This window comes from Pollicipes pollicipes, unplaced genomic scaffold (genome assembly GCF_011947565.3).
Source record: "Pollicipes pollicipes isolate AB1234 unplaced genomic scaffold, Ppol_2.1 Scaffold_7262;HRSCAF=8765_pilon_pilon_pilon, whole genome shotgun sequence".
Classification (NCBI taxonomy): Eukaryota; Metazoa; Arthropoda; class Thecostraca; order Pollicipedomorpha; family Pollicipedidae; genus Pollicipes; species Pollicipes pollicipes.
Window position 1 is genome coordinate 11677643 of NW_023597055.1, and position 21368 is coordinate 11699010.

Sequence of the window (21368 nt, forward strand, 5' to 3'; positions counted from 1 at the left end):
AAGCACAACCCACCCAACAGGGACGAAGCGGGCACTCTGAACGCCAGCGCGGCCGGCGGCGGCGCGACCGAGCAGCGCACACTGTCCCACGCGCCACCGACTGCGACACGACTTCGCCGTCGGCAGCGCCGGCCCGCCGCGGCCCGCAGCGCCGCGCCACCGCGCCAGCTCGGGCCGGCGACGAGCGCCGCCTGGCGGTCCACCTCGCGTCGTCCGTTCCCGGCACGGCGGTCCGCGTCGCCGCACGTGCCGTCCGCGCCGCCGGGCACCGCCACTCCGGCAATCCGCTCGTGCCGGCCGTCGCCCGCGAGACGCCAGGCTCCTCCGCGGCGGGAAGCTGACGGCGCCGCCCAGTTCACGGCACGAGCGTGCGAGCGGGCGCCTCCGCCGCCGCCGTCGCCATCGCGTCGGCAGCCCGCCTAGTCGGTCTAGCGTTGTACCTGCGTCGGGATCTTGGTGGTCTTCCGCGGCTTGCCGGCCCTGCAACGCAACGCACAAGGTTGGACGCCCATCTCGCGATCTATCCCACGACTGCCGCTTGCACCGGACAGCGCCGGCGGACAGCAGCCGGACAGCGTCGGCGGACAGCAGCCGGTCAGCGTAGGCGGACAGCAGCCGGACAGTGCCGGCGAACAGCAGACGGCCAGCGTCGGCGGACAGCAGCCGGTCAGCGTAGGCGGACAGCAGCCGGACAGCGTTGGCGGACAGCAGCCGCACAGCAGCCGGCAGTGACCGCCTGCGTCGGTCGCCTCCGTGTCGCCACGCGACCCTTTCGACACCCCACATTCACGGCACAGCACCCCGCCCCCAGCATGCGGCACGCAGGCCCGCACACACAGCTCGGTGCGTCCCCAGGGGGGCGGGGCCTCGGCGCGATGCCGGACCGGCAGTCCCGGCGCGCGGGTGCGTGCGTCCGCGCACAAACCCAGAGGGACACGGGGAGGAGGGGAGACAGACGAGGACCGAGCGGCCAACAGGGGGCCGTGCTCGAGGGAGTGCGGGCTGAGGAGCAGAGGGGGGATACCCGATAGGAGCGGTCCGACTGCGGACGGTCACGCGAGTAGAGGTTGGGCCGGTGAGAGCGCCGGGCCGCCGTAACCCAGAGCGAGGGCTGAGTGTTCCAGGCACCACATAGCTACAAACCAAGTTAGGTGTGACACGTGGACGTGGCTCGTTACGCGTGTCCCGCTGAAAGAATAAACCCGCCGGGCAGCCGACCAAGCCACAAATGTAACACACCCTTCACATGCGGCTTGCCCCACGCAGAAAAACCGGCAACCAAAACCGTGCTGAAGAAAACGATCACGATCGACGTATGAGAGAAAACACCAATCCCCAAGACCTCCTCAGCACGCGGCCGCCGCGGGCAGCACGGCGGCGTATACTGTACAGTGTACACGCGCACAGCGGCGGCGGGCGGATCGACGGCCGGGGCCGGTCCTCAAGTGAAGCTGACCTCGGCACCCAGGCTGCGCAGTCTGCAAGGGGCGCCGGGCCGTTCAGGCCCACGCGTCACGGACAGGCCGACTCGGGGGCGAAGGAGTGACAGCGCAGGCGCGACCGAGCGACAAGGCCCGACCAAAAAAAGGACAAAAGGGAGGAAATTCTGTGTAGAAAATGTATGTGCATGTAGAAACCAATCAAATACAACGCCGGCAGGTACAAAATGGTTGTTGCCATGGGGGCGCCACGTGAGCCGCCGAATATACAACAGATTTTCAACAGTTCAGATGGACGGGCCCTACCATCTAGCGTCCACTTGAGCAACTACGGGTTGGGTCGACTGCCGCGCGTACGTGTAATTCACTCAAAGCGCGCGGCCGTGGCAGTGAAATGAACTTGGAACACAGGACTTGAATGAACTTCACTCTTACCAGATCAGATATTTCATCGAAGCGCCTTTAACCGCTCTGTTCGTACGGAACATAAGATGACGCAAAGGCCAGCAGTGACAGAAGCGGCCCGACCGGTCCGGAGTTCAAAGCAAGGTCACGGAGTGTACCCGGCAGGTAATCACGTCATCCAGGCCACGGAGTGTACCCGCAATCACGACATCCGGAAGCTCGAGAATTCCAGAACCCCTGCACAATCAAAAACTCGTAACGAGTCCGTCTCTCTTGCAATAGGAGGTATCTACAATGATTAGATAACAACGATACGAGTATGATAAACCGTGAGAGGCTCCAAGGCCCCCGGGGACCCATAGGAGGCTGGCGAGGCAGCACAGATAGCCAGAGCTGTTAGCGACGCCCCGACCGACCAATAACATGGAGCCTGCCACAGATTATACTGGAAGCGGAGGGAGACGTTTTTGTAGCGTTACATAACGTTTTGAGTGGTCAAAAGACCGTGAACATACCACAAGCATGGCCAAGGCTTCATGGCCTAACACGTAAACCGTGCATCGGACAAGGAATCAAAACACATCGCGCTCATTAACTCTGCACAGGTACATCGACTTGACAGAGCCGCGCTGAAGGCGCACACCTCCAAACCTCCTTCCAGCATGTCCATCAGACCCAGCCCCACACGTCGCACCACGGCGGCCTTCCATCACTGCGATCACAGACCCGACGGGCCGCCGCCGGCGGGACGGGCCGCCGGGCCGGACCGGCGCCCACCACCGCACCGCTGTCGGCTGACGGTGGCCGCGCCGCCGCCTCACCTGTGCAGCTCGCGGCCGGCCGACCCCGCCGGGCGCGGGTTGTCCTTCACGTACGACTTGCACGAGGCCAGCTTGGACTCCAGCGCCTGCGGACGCAGCAGGCGTGAGCGCGGGCCCGAGCGGCGGCGGCGAGGCGCCGGCGGACACGACCGGACAGCACTGGGGGGCGCGCTGTAGCGTGCGAGAGCGCGAAGCACGGGCCGGCAGCCGCAGAAGCCATGCGGCCGAGCCGCCTGGGCTCGCGGCGGCCGGCACCGGTCGACGGCTCTCGCCCATAGATGGCAGCAGCGGCGCTCCGCGAGCCGACGCACGGGCGGCGTCGCGGCAGCGGTCGGTGGCCGCCGCCAGCACGGGGGCATCGGGCGCAAGATTGATAGCTCCGCTTCCGGAGGCGCCCCGTCGGCGCGCCAAACAGAGCAAACACGCGCACTCCACACACAAACACACACAAACGTCACCGCATGACCACGGCCCAGACAACGGCGGCAAGGGTACAGCTCCCCTCCATCTGCACAAACCGACCCTGTGCCGCACACGGCGCCTACCACTACCACGACGGCGCCGCGCGGGCGCCGCGCGGCCCGTGCCAGCGGCCGGCCAGCTGAGCGGCGAGGCGCAGGCGGTTAGTAGCCGCGGCCCGCCACCGGAGGCGGCGCCGGCGGGGCCCGGGGCCGTCTCGGCCGGCCCCAGGCCCGGCCAATCAGAAGCCAGCCACCGCAGAGGCCACGGACGGGGGCGGAACGGCCGCGGCCCGCACGCCGCCGCGGCTCGGTTAGTCACGCAGGTCCAGCGGCAGGTCATCACCGGGGTCAAGGGTCACGGGAGGCACACGAGAGCGCTGGGAGCTCGTGAGGTCATCGGATGTTTTGACGTCGTGGAGCGGTCGCAAGGTCGCCAGGTCTTTCGGAGGCCATAACGTCTGGGGACCTGAGATAGCACGGGATAAGCCCCACTGAATGGGACGGTGGCAGCCACCCTGATGACGCCAAATCACTCCTAGTTGTTTTATGACAGATTTGGTGGGTTTAAGGGTCATGTTCATGTGGGTGTTGCTTTGAGACAGGAATAATTCACACAATGAAGCCCATCAGTGAAAAACTCCACTGTCCATGGAGTGGCGCCCATTGAGGCCGGCTAGTGACAGAACATCCCCTAACGACCTTCCTACCCGGCAAAACCCGTCAGTCGCCGGAAGCCCAGTGCCCACAACCGACATCCCTCGGGAAGGCATCGGTCGACGGCCGGCGCGCAGGCCCGTTTTGCCTGCGCTGACCGACAGCGCCGTCGTCCGCGAGGCAGCGCGGCCGCTAGCGGACGATTAGAGCGGCGGGGCGCGCGCGAGGGGCGCTTGCTGACGGAACGGAAGCGCTGCCCGTCTGCTCATTCTGCCGGCGCCCATCCGTCCATTCATTACACCTCAAAGACGGGATGAGCGGATAGGATTGGAGGCTGACGTCAAGGGCTTGACCGAAGGACGGAATTGGGACGGGACGGATGTGGGTCTGGGACGGGACGAAACTGGGACGAGCCTAGGACGGAACTCGGACGGAACTGGGACGAAACTAGCACGGGACGGGGGTGAAACTCGACCTTAATAACACTGGTCGTCGGGACTGGGGACACCGTTGGGACAGTGTAACGGACGTCCCCGGACGCCGCGGAGCTGGGATCGAGCAAGGGCACGAAACCGTAACCTGGGAGACCACCGCCCTCCCAAGGAACGCGTCCGGGAACGGCGACCGGCGCGTCATTACGCCCGGTCAGACGGCGGCGCTGCGACTGGAGCTAGGGCAGGAGCTGGAACAGGAGCAGGAGCAGGAGCTGGAGCAGGAGCTGGAGCAGGAGCTGGAGCAGGAGCTGGGACAGGAGCTGGGGCAGAACCTGGAGCAGCAGCCGGGGCAGGAGCTGGAGCAGGAGCTGGGGCAGGAGCTGGAGCTGGAGCAGGAGTTGGAGCAGGAGTTGGGGCAGGAGCTGGGGCGGGAGCGGCCGAAGGACCAGCGTCAGGAGAAGGGCCGACACTGGAGCCGAGGCTGGGCACGTTAGTGAGCGCTGGTCTGACCTGGTGCGGTGAACACGGCAACTACTGGGCAGGAATACATATACACCGGAACCTACTGCACGCCTTGCACATATACCGGTCCAGCTAGAACAGGGCAAAGCCGGTCGTCAGGGCGGTGATGATGACGCGACTGGCTTTCTGGGCGCGCCGGGGCAGACTCCAACACAACAGCGCCGCCAAGTGCCTCGCACGCGCCTAGCAAGCCTCTCCCAGCGGTTCCGAGACCAGTGCTGAGCCCGTCCAGACACACCGAGTCCATGCCAGATGGCATCTCCCACAGGCGAACGGACGCGCCAGGTGAAGTGGCCGCGCGCTTCCTGCAGAGGCGAAGCGGGCCCGAGACACAGTCACGGCCAACACGCTCGGATGCTCGCGGCTTGCTTGCGTTCGCGACAGCAGCGAGGGCCGGCATCCGCGGGTGCCCCGCCACGCCGGGTTCGTCGCGGCCCGGGCGCGGCGCGCGCGCGGACGGTGCCCGTGTCCGCGCCCGGCCCACCGCCAGAGGTCAACGCGGAGCCAGAAAGCCCGCCGCCGCGCGCGCCCGTCGCGCGCAACGTGCGCGTGCGAGCCGCAAGCGCCCGCGTGCTGCCGCGGCGGCGCCAGCGAGCCTGCGAGCCTGCCGCCACCGCCGGCCGCCCGGTGCGCCCGACTCACCCCGACTTTCCGCAGCAGATCGCCGACGATGTTGAGCGCCGAGATGCGCGACGAGGGCGTCATCGGACCGCCGCCGTCCAACGCCGTGACGTGGCCGTTGGCGGGCGCGTCGCCGACGCCGGCCGGCACTGCGGGCGGGGCGCGGCCCGGGGTCAGCGGGTCAGCGGTCAGGGGTGAGCGGGTCACAAGTCGGAGAGAGGTGCACGTCAGAGGCGGCGCCGGCCGAAGGTCGCCACCCGCTCGATCGGCGACGAGCGCGTCGCGGCTGGCGCGGTCTGAGCCACACAGGCGCTGGTCAGCGGCGACGCACATGGGGACATTCCCAGCTCTCTACGCCGTACTGCGTACACGCGCAGGACCGCACACGCGCTGCTGCACCTGGACAACCGGCGTTGTTACGTGAGACAGCGATTGTTGTCGCCCACATCGAGTCCCCTTCCCGCGGATCACGTCCCGCCAAATGACTTCGGCCGCATCCGGGCCGACCCGCGGCTGCCTTCGGGGCCGCCGGTCTGTTACTGAGGCGCGGAAGCTGCCGTCTGCCCCACCAGCAAAACTGACTCACGGCGGCGGGAAGTCTGAAAGCCATAACCGACCCCCGTCGGTGCACCTTTTACCCGCTGCTGTTCCGTCACCCCGCGCGCTGCTGTCGCAACGCCGGACGGCTCGCCGCGCCCGGCGGCAGACGACCTACCCCTGCCGGCGGTCTGGCCGGCGCCGGTCGGCTGGCCGGGGCCGGGGCCAGGGCCGGCGGGCCGCGCGCGCGGCGCCTCGTCGTCGGGCGGCTCCTCCAGCAGCTTGTTGCTGTCCAGCGCCGAGCGGTCGTTGTCGGGCTGGCCGGCCGGTTCGTGCCGGTCTCGGATCACTAGCTCCTGGCGCAGGTCTGCCGAACGGCCGGCCGGTCAGACGCAGGCACCGCGGGTCAGACGAGAGCATGGCGGGTCAGACGGGGTTACGGCGGGTCAGACGGGGACATGGCCGGTCAAACGTGGACACGGCGGGTCGGACGTGGGCACGGCGGGTCAGACAAGGGGACAGCGGGACGGCGAGTCAGACGAGGGCACAGCGGCACGGCGGGTCAGACGAGGGCACGGCGGATCAGACGAGAGCACGGCGGGTCAGACGGGGGCACGGCGGGTCAGACGAGGGCACAGCGGGACAGCGCATCAGACGGGGACACAGCGGGTCAGACGAGGACACGGCGGGTCACACAAGGGCGCGGCGGGACGGCCGGCCAGACGAAGGGAAGGCGGGACGGGTAGAGCCCTGGCCGAGGTCAGACAGCGGTGATGATCTGATAAGTGGGACAAAAACTCGGGCTGGCGCAGCTTCAAGCAGGCACAGCTCGCAGACGGGCTGCCCACCCGTGGTCTGTCGACAGCCGCCCCATGCAACGGTCGATCGATGATATCCTTCACCGAAGAAAGCCAACAACGCCACTTTGGATTTGGTTTCTTTTTTTTGGATTAGAGCTCTTTCGACCAGACATGATCATTTCAGGGCTATGGGATGAAGGAAATTGTTAGCGATGGGATAGACGTGCATGCGCCTGGGGGGCCAACCGCCGAGCTTTAACCCGCGCATGCGCGGGTACCCGGTCGGGGTCCCTCTTCCCACGGGGCTCCCCGCCCATTCGTGGCTGACGTATGCAGCCTGCCCCGGACAAGCGGGGTGTCGCGAGGATGCAGGATGAAGCAAGATAAGAGGATAAGAGGGACGGATGATGTCGAGGTCACTTTGGAACCCAGCCTGTTAGTCTGCCGGCATGTTAGCTCCACTATCGTCCCTCCAATGCTTCACACTGCCTACACGGCTGATCTGAACCCGGCCGGCGCACGGACCGGCGTCCTGCGGCCGCCGCCGCCGGGCGGCCGGAGAGTTGGGGCGGCGCCAGCTTCCGCGCCGTTGCCGGCCGGCGCTCGCCCACCGCAGCTCCCTCTCCATGACGTACTGCATCGACACCGTGTACCCCCTCCACGCGTCCTGCCCACCACGCCCGCCCTGTACCGCATCGACGCCGGCCAGGCCACGCCGCGTCGCCGGTGTCGCGCTGCACCGCGCCGACAGTTGTGCCTGCGACGCACACGCTGCGTCCCGGCCCGGCCGCCCGGTGACCCCGGCTGACCTCGGGACTCGTCCTTGAGCCGCTGCACCATCTCCCGCAGCGTCTCCTTCTCATCCAGCTCCGACTCGAGGAAGGCGTTCCGCTCCAGCGCCTGGTTCAGTCGGCCCTCGAAGTCCTCCAGCGACACCACCATCGTCCTGCCGGCCCGCCGGCGGTGCCGTGACGTCACACGTCGGCCACTGACGCGTCACCAGCACGTCGGTGACGTCACACGCCATCAACGCAAACAAGTGTGCTGCAGGCGGCGTTGGCCAACGCAGGCGACACGAGAGGCCGCAATGCTGCCGCTCAGGCAGACGGGCCATCTGATAGCGAGACCGGCACGGAAGCTCACAACAAAGATAACCATAAAGATAACAAAGATAAAGATAAGATAACAACAAATATAATTGGACCAGCCGTCGACGTCGGCCGGCACCAATCACCACTCCCCGGCACCACAGGCCGTCCGACCGCACCACTCACCGCTTGACCCGCTCCAGGTCGTCATTCTCCTGCTCCAGTTCGCGGATATACTTGGAGAGCTTCTCCTTGATGCCGGTGACCTCCGACAGGCCGGTCTGCAGGTCCGAGATCTGGTCATGGGCCTCCGTCTGCAGGTGCTCCAGCTTCTCCTGTGGACAGGCGAACGGCGTTGTCACCCAGGCAGCACCTTCGACCCTTTACGGCCGCCCAACATGACAGCCGTTGTCTGATTACTGACGATTTACGGCCACCCGACATGACAGTCGTAGTCTGGTTACTGACATTTTACGGCCACCCGACATGACAGCTGTTGTCTGATTACTGACATTTTACGGCCACCCGACATGACAGCTGTTGTCTGATTACTGACATTTTACGGCCACCCGACACGACAGCCGTTATCTGATAACTGACATTTTACGGCCACCCAACATGACAGCCGTTGGCTGATTACTGACATTTTACGGCCATCCGATATGACAGCCGTCGTCTGATTTTTTACACTTTACGGCCACCCGACATAACAGTCATTGTATGATTACTGACATTTTACCACCACACGACAGCCGTTGCCTGATTTTTGACATTTTACGGCCACCCAACATGACGGCCGTTGTCTGATTACTGACATTTTACGGCCACCCGACATGACAGCCGTTGCCTGATTACCGACATTTTATCACCCCACATGACAGCCATTGTCTGATGATTGACAGACTGGGCGCGCCGACTTCAGCAACACAAAATGCTTAGGAAACACGTAACGTTACACCGCTCACATTTTTCACAGGAGACATGGACACGGAAACGGATACGGACACGGACACGGGAAGACCCGGCTGTGACCCCGGACATCGCGTGTCCGACTGGTCCTATGGTAACAACCGGGCCGGGGGCCACGTCGCGTCCGTGCGCGGCGTCGACACCAATCTCCAGACAACCGCCCCGCTGTTTCACAGACGACGTAATTACGGCCGGCTTTCACCGAGCGTCGGTCTGCACGCCCGCCGGCGGCCGGGGGAGGGGAGAGAAGGGGAGGGGGGAGGGACACCTGTGGCCACACCTGGTGTCGCCCACCTCCCCCCGCTACCACGCAGTAGTGGGCGGCGGCCGCCCCCACCGCCGCCCTTGTGGCGCCGCTCCGCCGGCGGCCGTCGGTCGGGGGTTGGTTCGCGAGCGCCGCTTCCGTTCGGAGCCGGACTCCGCCGACTCTCGGAGCGGCGACTCCCGGACTCCGCCGCCCCCGGGCGCCAGACTCCCGCCCGGCCGACCCGTCCGCCACCACGCGCCGTCGGGACACGGCGGGCCGGCCGGCGAGGCGAGACGAGGCGGTGCGCGGCGCGCCGCGCCGCCAGCCGTCGCCGAGTGACGGGGTCACGAGCGGCCGGGCGACCCCCCCCCCCCCCCACTCCCCCGCCCCCAGCGCTGCGGACGGCCCCTCCCCGACGGCGGGCGTGAGTCACCGGGCCGAAGCCGCCCGGCGGCCGACTCGGCCGGGCCCGGCGACCACCGCGCTGCCGCGTGACGACAGCACCGCGCAGCTGTGCGGCCTGGATGCCCCTCGCTCGCCAGGCGGCCGTCGTCTGTGTTTGTTTTGGCCCCGCCGAGACACCTCGTCGCAAGACGAAGACGACGGTTGTGCGCGACACGTGACACGTCCTTGCGTAATCGAGACAATCCATGTAATCGACACTGACACCTGACAAGCCAGAGCAAGAACGTGCAAGAAGAGCTTTGAGCATATGGTCCCATCAACGCGTCGCCACCGTGACCTTCAGTGGTGTTCTCATGGCAAATGCCACGCCACCGTCTTCATCCCAAGCAGACCCGGAGGAGCCGCAGGTGGCGAATTCCCGGACCTGGCCACCGCCGGCGGCCGCTCTCCCCGCGATCGACAGTCGCCGCGCCTCCCAGACGGCACGTCCGGCGGCGGTGGCGAGGGCGCGGGCGCGGGCGCCGCTCCTCCGGCCTCCGGCTGACCTCCGTCCGTCGACTCGCGCCGGCCGGCCGAGCCGCTCCTTGTACGGGGGCCGGGCCGGCGTCACGCCGGGTGCGGCCCCGCGCTGGCACGAGCCACCCGCCGGCGGGCGGCGGCGGCGGCGGCGGCGGGCAGCGCGGGTCACGCGGGCGGCGAGAGGACCCGGCCGCCGCCGCCGTCCACCACCGCGCGGCCAGCCGGCGACGGGCTCCGCCGCACGCACGCACGCCCGCCGGCTGGCGTCCGACCGACACAGCCGCCTGGCAGAGCGGGTGCACTGAGGCCGCCGTGGCCGCAGCGGGTCATGCATACGAAATCGCGCCGCTCGGCGCCGCTGACCGGCCGGCGCGCTCCTTCCGGCCGGCGCCGAGCGGGCGGCAGCGGCGGCTCCGCTGCGCGCCGCCGCCGGCGGCTCCGGCGGCTCCGGTCGCCTCGCCATGTGGAGCGTGGGAGGCGGTCGCCGTCGCCCGGCGGCTCGGCTCGGCTCCGGGCCGGGGCGGCCTTGGCGCCGGCTCGGCTCGGCTCGGCTCGGGTCCGGCCGGTCGCGCTGACTCACCCGTCCAGCCGGCGCGGCGGCGCGCGACGCCGGGGTCAGGCCACCGGCCTCACCCCGGCGGCCAACTACGCCCTGGCGGCCGACGACCCGGCCGACAGCGCACGCCCACGACGAGGCCGGGCCGGCCCGTCAGACCCGGGCCGGCCGCACCGCCTGTTGACCAGGCGCTCGGGGGGCGGCTCGCGTCACGCTGCCGTTCACGAATTTGAACGGCGCGACGTTCCGCCAAGGCCGTTGTGACGCCCGTCCCAACGGTCGGCGGCGGCGGCGGCGGCGGCGGCGGCGGGAGAGCGCTGGCGCGGCGCGAGCCAGCCGCCCGGCGCCGACCCCGCAGCCCGGCCAACAGCTGTGAGGCCGCGTCACCCCCGCATGACGTCACGGCACGGCCCGCGCCAGGCGGCCGGCCGCCGGCGGCGCTGAATCGCAGCCACCGCCGGCCTGTCGCCGTGCGGCGCCTGAACCGACGGCCGCCGGCTGAGTGACCCGCTGGCTGGGACGACTCGCGGCGCGGTGCTCACTATCCCGGCTGCTGGAATCCCGGTTTCCTGAACGGCCCCATGCGTCAGCCTGCGTGACGCGCCGATTTTGAGCCAAAACATGGGGCCATTATTTACGCCAGGCATTTACCCACTCCGTAACTGACTGGCATGTTTCGCTACTACGTCACGGGCAATCTAAGCCGTAGCTGCTACATCCGGGCAGCAGTAGCTGCTGACGTCAGAGGACTCCCGGCACAGCTGAACGGCCGGGCCGCGCGGGTCAGCCTCCAGCGAGCTGGCACCAGCCGGCACACTCGCCGTGCAGACACGGTGAGCCAACACACCTCGTCTCGACTACAATGACGGAGAACGTGAAACGAGTGGAGCGGCGAAGGCCAATGCCCACACGACACGCGGCGTTACATAACATGACTTACGAGAATGGCGTGACGTGACCGCAACGCCGGAGCGCGGGAGACGAATTTCCGATCCACCCCCGCCCCCCCCCCCCCCCACCTCCCTCCGCAGCTTGCTTGCCTCTTTTACTGCTGCTTCTACGCCGGCGGGACCAGGCCGCTTTTTGCTCTGCCGCAAACAGAAGCAAAGAGGCTCCCATCAGCACACGCACAGCGTCGTTCGGCCTACGGTTCTCAAGCAGATGGTCAGCCATAGAAGTTCGCGCTTCTTCCAACGCACGGAAAGTCAACACGTTTGAAAGCCCCCAAAATGGCAAGAGCAACAAATAAAAACAAAACAAGAACATGACCTGGTGGCGATTGGCGCAGTGCAATGAAGCGTGCACTCGCGTACGCAAGTCACACCGGTGGACGTTGCAAATCCACGCCACACCGCGGGACGCCATCGCAAGAACCTTAAAGCGCCGCCTAGGTTTCCAACATACAAGATACCCAGACGCGCACACCTGTGCGTACGTGTGCGGCTGGCGCGAAAAAAGCGCGCCGGCGCGCCACACAGCTGCGCCGAGACAACTGTGCGCGCGGCGCGGTCAGGGTCGACCCGGCCGCCGCCACGCCGCGTGACGGGCGGCTCGGCGCCGCCGTCAGCGGCCGTGACCACGCCTGCGGGCCACACCCGCGCACCGGACCGGACGTGGCCCACGCGTGTCACAGTGGTACCGGGCGGCGCCGCCGCGGGAGCCAGCGCCGGCGGGGCGCGACACCCGGCCCGGCGGTCGCAGCGTGTGCCGGCCCCTCCCCTCGCCGGTCAGAGCGAGCACCTGCTGCAGTCCTCAGCCCGAGCCGCAGACACGGGCCGGCGTCGGCGGCGAGCCCGGCCCCGCAGGCCTCAGCGCGGCCAGCCGGTGGCGGCCGCCGCGTCAGCAGCGCCGGCGGGCCGCGTGAGCCGGCGCCGGTCGCGACGCTCCCGCCGCGCCGGAGACTTCCGCCTGCCGAGCAGCGGCGCGTCCAGACAGGCCGTGGGGGCGGCGGCGGCCGCCGCGCGCCGATCCGTCCGCCGTCTGTCACCGCCCCCCCCCCCCCCCTCCCCCCCCCCCCCAGCTCGCGGCGGCCCACACGTTCGCCAAGCAGGCACTCGCTCAGCCGGGGCATGAGTTGCGTGTTCCTGCAACGTGACCGTCCAGAGCGAGCCGATCCGAGCCGTGCCGGGCCGAGCTGCGGTCACCGCCGCCACTGACCGGCTCCGCACCTGGGCGGCCGGTGGCCAGCGTCGCGGCGCATACCAGTGCTGCCGTGCCGTATACGGGCGCCCGCTGCGAGTGTGCACGGCGGCGGCACGTCGACCCGGCGGCGACCCGCTATCGACCGCGCGCGGCCGCCGGTCGATCGGCGCGCGGCACTGACCGCGGCCCGGCGGCCGGGCGGGCGGCACGCGCGTGCCACCGACACCGGCCGCTCGCGGTCGGACGACGGCCGCGGCGCGTGGGCGGGGTCGCAGCTGCGGCCGCGGCGCGTGCCCGGGGAGGGGGTGGGGCGGTAGGCCCCGCACTCCTCGCGCGCGTCGCTCGGCGAGGGCCGGGCGGCGCCCGCCGACAGCCGACACAGCCCCACGGGTCCGACGGCCGAGCGTCCAAAGGATGCGGATAGAGGCTGCGCTGAAGGCTGCAGCCGGGGAGGCAGTGCTCTAACAAAGCTCGCAGCCGATGACATGTTCGGACGCCTCACCGTCGGCGAAAAGTTCGGGGCGGCGGGCAGGGCAGTTTAGGGCAGCTTCGGGCGGCAGCGACAGGGAGAGCTGGGGCATACGCGACTTTCGGTCATCATGCCCAATCCACGATCACGCATCGGCGATGTCGTCTTCCTGGACCCATTGCGGTCAACGATTTAAGCAGAGCTTACAATTGCCCACATCACCGCAGCCTCCTTCACCCCATAGCACAGTATGGTGCTTTTCACCCTGGTGACTCATCTCGCTAGAGGCTATCTGCATAATAGGAAACAGATGATGTAAGACTGGACACTTGTTCTTCTAAGGGCCTCACATAAAGGTACACCACTCCCTGGCCGGACCGCTGATGTTCAAATTCTTGATAAACGGCGTCGCCCACGTCCTTCCACATCATCAGCTAGCACCGTATGCTGACAGCTCCCAAATTGTAGACCGCACTCCTTCACACACAGAGCATCTTTCTTATATAAAACGACGCATTTAAGAATCGCTCGGGGTCTTCGGGTACGGTTCAACATTAACTCTGAAGATGGACACCAGTAGAACTGATTTTATTATTGCCAACATTAACTGTCAGTATTTTATCATTGCCGGTACCAAAAACAACACAAAAAGCAAAGGATTAAAACTTGCACGCTGCCACCTAAGGCTAACATTATCAGTTTATCAAAATCTTGGTTGTCACCGTTTACCACATGCTGACACGGGAGCAGCACATTGCAAATCTGGCAGGATGATTGCCAGTCGCAATCTCCCTGAGGCCGCTCCGCCCCGACTTCACCCCGGCAGCTGTGCGCCTCTGCTCCAATCCACGTTTTTCCCACACATCCTACCACATTCCAGGGTGGTGCGGCGCTGCAAAGAGACGGCTGAACGAAGTTTAAAATGTTCATACTTCGACGCCCGAATCGGGTCTGGCACTCGGAGGGAGACCACGCATCGCCCGGTCTGACTCTCGGAGGGAGACCACACATCGCCCGGTCTTCAGGTACTCGGAGGGAGACCACACATCGCCCGGTCTGGCACTCGGAGGGAGACCACACATCGTCCGGTCTTAAGGTGCTCGGAGGGAGACCACACATCGCCCGGTCTTCAGGTACTCGGAGGAAGACCACACATCGCCCGGTCTGGCACTCGGAGGGGGACCACACATCGCCCGGTCTTCAGGTACTCGGAGGAAGACCACACATCACCCGGTCTCGCACTCGGAGGGAGACCACACATCCCCCGGTCTTCAGGTACTCGGAGGGAGCCCACGCATCGCTCGGTCTTCAGGTACTCGGAGGAGGATCACACATCGCCCGGTCTGGCACTCGGAGGGAGACCACACATCACCCGGTCTGGCATTCGGAGGGAGACCACGCATCGTCCGGTCTTCAGGTACTCGGAGGGAGACCACACATCGCCCGGTCTTCAGGTACTCGGAGGAAGACCACACATCGCCCGGTCTGACACTCGGAAGGAGACCACACATCGCCCGGTCTGGCACTCGGAGGGAGACCACACATCACCCGGTCTGGCACTCGGAGGAAGACCACACATCGCCCGGTCTCCAGGTACTCGGATGGAGACCACACATCACCCGGCCTCCAGGTACTCGGATGGAGACCACACATCGTCCGGTCTGGCACTCGGAGGGAGACCACACATCGCCCGGTCTTCAGGTACTCGGAGGAGGATCACACAACACCCGGTCTGGCACTCGACGGGAGAGCACACATCCCCCGGTCTTCAGGTACTCGGAGGGAGCTCACACATCGCTCGGTCTTCAGGTACTCGGAGGAAGACCACACATCGCCCGGTCTGGCACTCGGAGGGAGACCACACATCGCCCGGTCTGGCACTCGGAGGGAGACCACACATCGCCCGGCCTTCAGGTACTCGGGGGGGGGAGACCCCACATCGCCCGGTCTGACACCCGGAGGGAGACCACACATCACCCGGTCTGGTACTCGGAGGAGGATCACACATCACCCGGTCTGGCACTCGGAGGGAGACCACACATCCCCCGGTCTTCAGGTACTCGGAGGGAGCTCACACACCGCTCGGTCTTCAGGTACTCGGAGGAAGACCACACATCGCCCGGTTCTCAGGTACTCAGAGGGAGACCACACATTACCCAGTCTTCAGGTACTCGGACGGCCGAGGGTGCATACTCCGCCCGACGCAGAGTGCGCCAGACTGTTACCGCGCCGCAAGCACACCATAACCTCGGCCCCTCCACGGCACGCCGTCTGTTTGTGCCACGCTCGCAGGTCTCGCAGCATGAGACCTAGCGCGGGGTCAGCACTGCGGTTCTCCCGTGCCGCCCAGTAGGCACGAAGAGGGTTGTGTCCTCCTCAGAGCTGTACACCAGTGGAGTGCTCTTTTAAAAGCTTTGAGATCGCGCCGTGGATTCAGCGCTTAAGTCAGCGGCGTAGCTTTGCAGAATAAGTTAAGGGGGCGGGGGGGGGGGGGGGGCTGAGGAGGGAAAAATAACAAACCCTTTCGACGGCACATGCCCCAGAACACGCTCCTCTCAGGATTTGGCTTCCTTTCTTCTCCGAGTTGGGGGAAAGGGGGGGGGGGCAGGAGGCTGGAACTTCCCAGCTTCCAAAGGAAACTGCACTCTGCTTTACGTATCTCCTCCGCAATCGCTGTGGCGCCACACAATCGAGACCACAACCTAGCCAGATTCCAATCACAAAAACAGCTTCGTCCGCTTGCTCCTACACTCCTCCAATCGCCACTTGCCTCCACACGCACATTGCCAATTGCGTTCCACACGCCTCTTTTCCACGCCGTGATGCCATTGTCTTGCGAAACTAGTGTATGACAAAACGCCCCCCCCCCCCCACCTCTCCACGGAAAAAGCTTCCACGGAATGCCACACATACATGTTTCCCCCCCCCCCCACCACTCCACAGAAAAAGCTTCCACCGAATGCCACACATACACGCCCCCCCCCCCCCCGCCACCTTCCCATGCAAAAAGCTTCCACGGAATGCCACAAATACAAACACAAATACTCGACAGGGCCTGACAAGATCGAGCGTCGCTCACCAGGCAAAACAGGCTGGGTTTCCTTGCTGGCACCAGCGCCGCCCGGCAGCTTCCCAGCCGTGTGGGAGCAGCGCCGGCCGCCAGCGCGACCCGCGGCGCCGGGCCCACCTGGATCCGGCTGGCCTCGGCCCAGACGGGGCGGGGCGGGCAGCGCCGGCGGGGGCCGCCGCCGCACCTCACCCACCTTGATCTGGTCGTTCTCGGTCTGCACGCGCGCCAGCCGGCCGGTGAGGTCCTTGACGCGCGCCTCCTGCTGCTCCAGCTGCGCCTCCAGCTCGGCCTCCAGCTCGCGCGAGTTCTCCTGGAACTCGTCCAGCTCGTCTCGCGACTCGGCCAGCCTGCGGCGCACGAACAGAGAGCGCTGTGAGGCGACCGCCGGCCGGGCATGCTCCGGTCTGGGCCGGGGCACCGCCGCCGTCCCCACGCAGTGTGTGTGTAGCAATGTGTGTGTAGCAGCGTATGTCTAGCAGTGTGTGTGTAGCTGTGTGTGTAGCAGTGCGTGCGTAACAAGGTGTGTAGCAGAGTGTGTAGCGGCGTGTGTGTAGCCGCGTGTGTATAGCAGTGTGTGTGTAGCAGCGTGAGTGTGTAGCAGTGCATGTGTAGCTGTATGTGTAACAGTGTGTCTGTAGCAGTGCGTGTGGCAGTGTATGTAGCACACCGCGCGAGACACCCGACACGTCAATGTCTCTGACATGCGAGTCAGCGCGCGTGACGCGGCGCGATGGTGATCGACTGAGAGCTGCCTCCCTCTGATGTGATTCTGCACGCTGCTGCTCATCTGCCGGACAGGTGATGTTGACAACAATCGGGGCCACGCGACTGTCACAGTTTCTGCGGTGTTTTGTTCACGATAAGTAGAAACTATGTCAGTGTCTGCCTCATGTGCTGCATCAACTTTTTGGTCAGATCAATCCCGCAAAGGCGCTCATCGCGCCACACCTTGGCGATTTTCACCTTGCATGAGGCTCATGCCACCCGTGCGTTAACTACCCACACAATCACATCGAAGCTCGACGACTAAACACCGAGAGCTCACGGGTTTCGTGGAGGCAAAAACTCGTCTGTAACGCCCTACACTTGCCGCCCACGACGACCTGAGCTAGTTCAAGACCAGAACCATATTTCGCTCCACCGGGCCTGCCGCCACAAATCCGCCCACACGACCCTTACAGGTACCCAAACAGCCCAGCGTCGGCATCACCGGAAGTGATCCAAGATTGAGACAGACATATTGTATTAAAGGCAATTCGACCTCATAAAGCTAATGCCATATGTCTATCGCAGAATAGCTAAGAGCAACTGCAGTTTACACTCTGCAGGAGCGGCTCGTTCTCAGGCCCAAACCATACAGATCGACTTCAGCGAGAGTCCACCGGATGATGATGCACTGTATCCTTGTTCATCGGGGTTTAAGGACGAACCACCTGCTAAGGCCATTTTGTGCCCAGACGGCATTCTTGAAGGCCTACCTGCTGGTGGTGGCCTGTATACCATGTATAGAGTGGTAAGTAGGGCTTGTGGTGGCAAGTTTGATCGGATCAGGGGGATCAGTGGACGCCTCGACCATAAGCCCTCGTCCGTGCCGCGATGACTGGTAGCTCTGCCAGCAATTCGCTTCCACTGAGCCATCCTCCAGAATGCCTGGCCTTTAGCACGCTGCAGGATCCTCACTGCGATGGCCTTGAAGTGAGGCTTGGTGTTGGGGTGTTCCTGACAGAAACAACCACCCCAGGACGTGTTCCGCAGCTGGTGCCTGACATACTGCGGTGTTCGCTGCGGCACGGCCAGTCCACGCGACCGGTCTCGCCCATGTGGGCGCGCTGGCAAGGGCTGCGCATGATGGTGAGCGACGCCGAAGCTGCCGCCTCCTCCTCCGGCGCCGGCCACACAGGCATGGCGCCGCTTCCTCCAGGGCGCGGAGGAGGTGCCAGCGCTGAGTGTGACAGGTGGGCCTGATGGTGTTGGTGCCTATATGGCCAGCCAGGCCTGGCGACAGCCACACACTGGCTGATCCTTGTACATGATGGCCTGCATGAAGCTGGGGATCTTGTCACTGACCAAGGACAGGACCGTCCATATCAATAGATCTACTTGATGTATTTGCTGAGCTTTAGTCCCCTTCATTTCCACTTAATATGCAGCACACATGTCAAAAACCCCAACAAACATGCATTAGAAAGCTGCAGCCATCCAGTCACAAAAAGCTATATTTATGTACCACAGTGGGGTTAATTTCTCCTCAGCAGAACCAACACTGACTCCGAGCTGCAGAGCATGGGTACAGCTCCATCTCTTCCTCCAAGCAGCAAAGAGCAACATTAAGTACACTGCACCTAAGTAAGTATGGTATAATTCCAGCATCAACTCCAATGGAGCAAATTTCTGTGACACTGGTTTATGTGACACCCTCCCCTCTGGCCCTCTCATAGAAGCCTTAACAGGGAGATATTTTAATAGCAATACAGTTGTTTATATATATATATATATATATATATGTATATATATATATATATATATAATTCCAGTAAATGACATCCCATAGGTCAAGGTCATGCTGTAACTGTCAGTGAAGGCAGTTTGTAGGGAACCATTCAATCTGATGTGACAACTGAGGGTTAGATGAAGCTGTACATCATGAGATGGTTACATACACAATTCAACATTTTAATTTAAGATTACAACCAATTTCGTCAACCTGGGGTGAGGTATGAAGCCAAACCAAGGCCAAAACCAACCTGTTTTATGGACCTTGCTTTCAGGTCATTCCTGGTGCTTTTTTCAAATTTCTTGATAACAGGGACCTCAAAAAACACCTTCCATGATTCATTTACAGTCAGCATAGAACACTGACTACAACAAACCCAATCAACATTCTATTTTTGGGAACACTCAGCCTAGTGCAACATTTGAAGCTTGTTCAAATATGAAACAAAAATGATCTGGTCAGTTTTGGTCACCATGACCTTAAAAAGGTCAAACAAAGTCACTGATCTAAACTGAACAACAGGGACCATTTGGATTGGCATGGAACAGGTATCAAGTTCAAAGCTGATGCATCAGGTGTGGGGAACTTACAACACCAATCTGGAATTTGACCCTCTTCAACCTCATTTAGCCAGAAGGCTATGACCTAGGAACCTCACCTTTTTGCAAAAGTAAGTTTTCATACAGGCTGAACCACACTATGCACTAGGTGCATCTACCTCTCTTAGTTTTTAGATCTAGGGGTGGCAAATTTGACCACATCCAAATGTGTGATATTTAGCCCTCCACTCATATGTGTGTTAGCCATACACACTTCTCCATTTTAAACGCCTATTTCACTTGGTGTTAATGTTATGTTATGTATGAATTTTGTTCAACCAAAATGCACCATATGATAAAATGCATGCAATCAGGGCTGTGACCAGAGACTTCACAACTAACAAGGTCTGGGTGTATCACAGGTTTGAGGTTTGTTTTATGAAATGACAGGCATTGTGACCAGAAATAAATTTACCTTGCCTGTAACAAATGGTCTATGGGATGCTATTTCTTCCTTGTGAACACACCAGTAATGGTCACGAGACAATCACATACGCTAAGATATATTTCAAAATTCACATGATTACCAAGTACCCCACATGGCAGCCATCACCACAGACACAACCAACAAAACTGGCCTTATAATGGAATGAAGATTGCTGATTCACAAATTCCTTTAATGCATAAATAATGCATAATATATAATAATGCAGGATATAAAATAATGCATTAATAAATGCATAAAAGAGAGCCACAGACATTCTAGAAACATGTTTGTTTACTAGTTAACTAATATGTCCGTCATGCTAATAGCATACACACAAATTTACCAGGCTAGTAGTATGATGATCAACAAAAACTGCACTAAAGTGCAAGTTTCTGTCACTCCAGGGAACATGATTTTGTGTGTTTTATGGTTACATTCCTGGTGTTAATTTCACTGTGGAATACTTACACCGCACTAAGCATCATCACGAGCGGGAGAAAAAAAGCCTGGCCACAGGATCAGTCCTCAGATACATTAAGGAATGGCAGGTTGAGCACTGTTGCAGTGCCTAAATCCACTCTTGTAGCATATCTGTGATCCTCTTTTATGACATCCAGGCATTGCAAAGGGCTGCCATATTGCCAAAGTCTATTATGAGACATGGATGTCACCACAGTATGCCTACAATCCCCATTTTAGTGTCATGAAGACACTGTAAAAGCCTCACACATTGCTGACAATCATTACAAGCCAAAGGTACGGTGGCACCAGTGTTCTCTGGGTAGATAAGTAGATATCCCATATGCATGACTCACCTAATCTTTAAATCCTGAGCTAGACTTTTCCAAAATGATATTTCTTCATCCTTGCTTGCAAAGTCGGGTGACATGTCTCCCATTTTAAAGCAGGAGGCTGTGATACGCTAAAATAGCTCGAAACGTCGTGTTCCCCAGCTGGATGCCTCCGTCTGCAGCCGTGGTGCGATGAAGGTGACGGAGAGCTTCAGTTCACCTTCATATCGACCAGTTGGAGACGATTCCCAGAGCCAGGAGCCCGATTCCCAGTCAACGATGATAGGTCAAGACCGTCATAGCACTATCTTGCCTCCAGAACACAGCTCTCGCCTGTACCTATCTTCAGAAATTATGCATACACGTCACCTCGCCCACCACGACCAACCCCTCACCCCAACTGATCCGCAGAGAGCAGCGCAAAAAATAACGTAAGTCAAATAACGGAAACTTCGGCTACCAGATCGACCCAGATGGGGATCTTCGCCAAAACATCTAGAAGTCTTTGATATCTGCAAACATCCCTAGAGGCCAGGAAGCGGGCACGATGCGTTAAATCCCAAGCGTAACGCTGAAGGGGCGGCGGGAGATCAGTGAGAGCACGCGCCGCCTTCCTTTTTTAAGCCTTTTCATAACTTTTCTGTGGCGAAAAAATCAGGAGTTTCGCCCCGTCGCTATATGGCCTTGGTTTCACCCACGTCGACACCAATCCGGGCAACGCCTATGGATGCAGCTGCTTTCCTACAAAACAAAACTAAACAAAATCCGCCCTCGAGTATAAGTTCTTTCATCGCCAGGTGGGCTAGGAATACGAAATCAAGTACGCTGGCTTTAACGCATGCTTTGATGTGAAATCCATAATTCTGAAATCGATCCCTTCCGGCTATCCTGTCTCCAT

General features: G+C 62.2%; 1 protein-coding gene across 1 annotated transcript; it reads right to left on the reverse strand.

The window, feature by feature from the left end:
- Positions 1–290: 290 nt before the first annotated feature.
- Positions 291–20865, reverse strand: LOC119113441 (nuclear distribution protein nudE-like 1-B). Its single transcript, XM_037237754.1, has 8 exons — positions 20495–20865; positions 16353–16506; positions 7969–8117; positions 7504–7640; positions 6152–6261; positions 5379–5498; positions 2666–2751; positions 291–480 (listed from the first exon to the last, which is right to left on the reverse strand). Exons 1-8 carry the CDS (start codon positions 20575–20577, stop codon positions 429–431), a joined length of 891 nt encoding a protein of 296 aa, XP_037093649.1. The 5' UTR covers positions 20578–20865; the 3' UTR covers positions 291–428.
- Positions 20866–21368: the final 503 nt, after the last annotated feature.

Bases quoted from the DNA above. Each gene is read 5' to 3' on its own strand.
- LOC119113441 (XM_037237754.1), bottom strand. From the start codon at position 20,577: ATGGGAGACATGTCACCCGACTTTGCAAGCAAGGATGAAGAAATATCA. The intron at 16,507-20,494 runs GTGAGTCATGCA...CGTGCGCCGCAG, and splicing joins GCTCAGGATTTAAAGATTAG to GCTGGCCGAGTCGCGAGACG. The intron at 6,262-7,503 runs GTCAGCCGGGGT...GCCGTTCGGCAG, and splicing joins GCTCAAGGACGAGTCCCGAG to ACCTGCGCCAGGAGCTAGTG.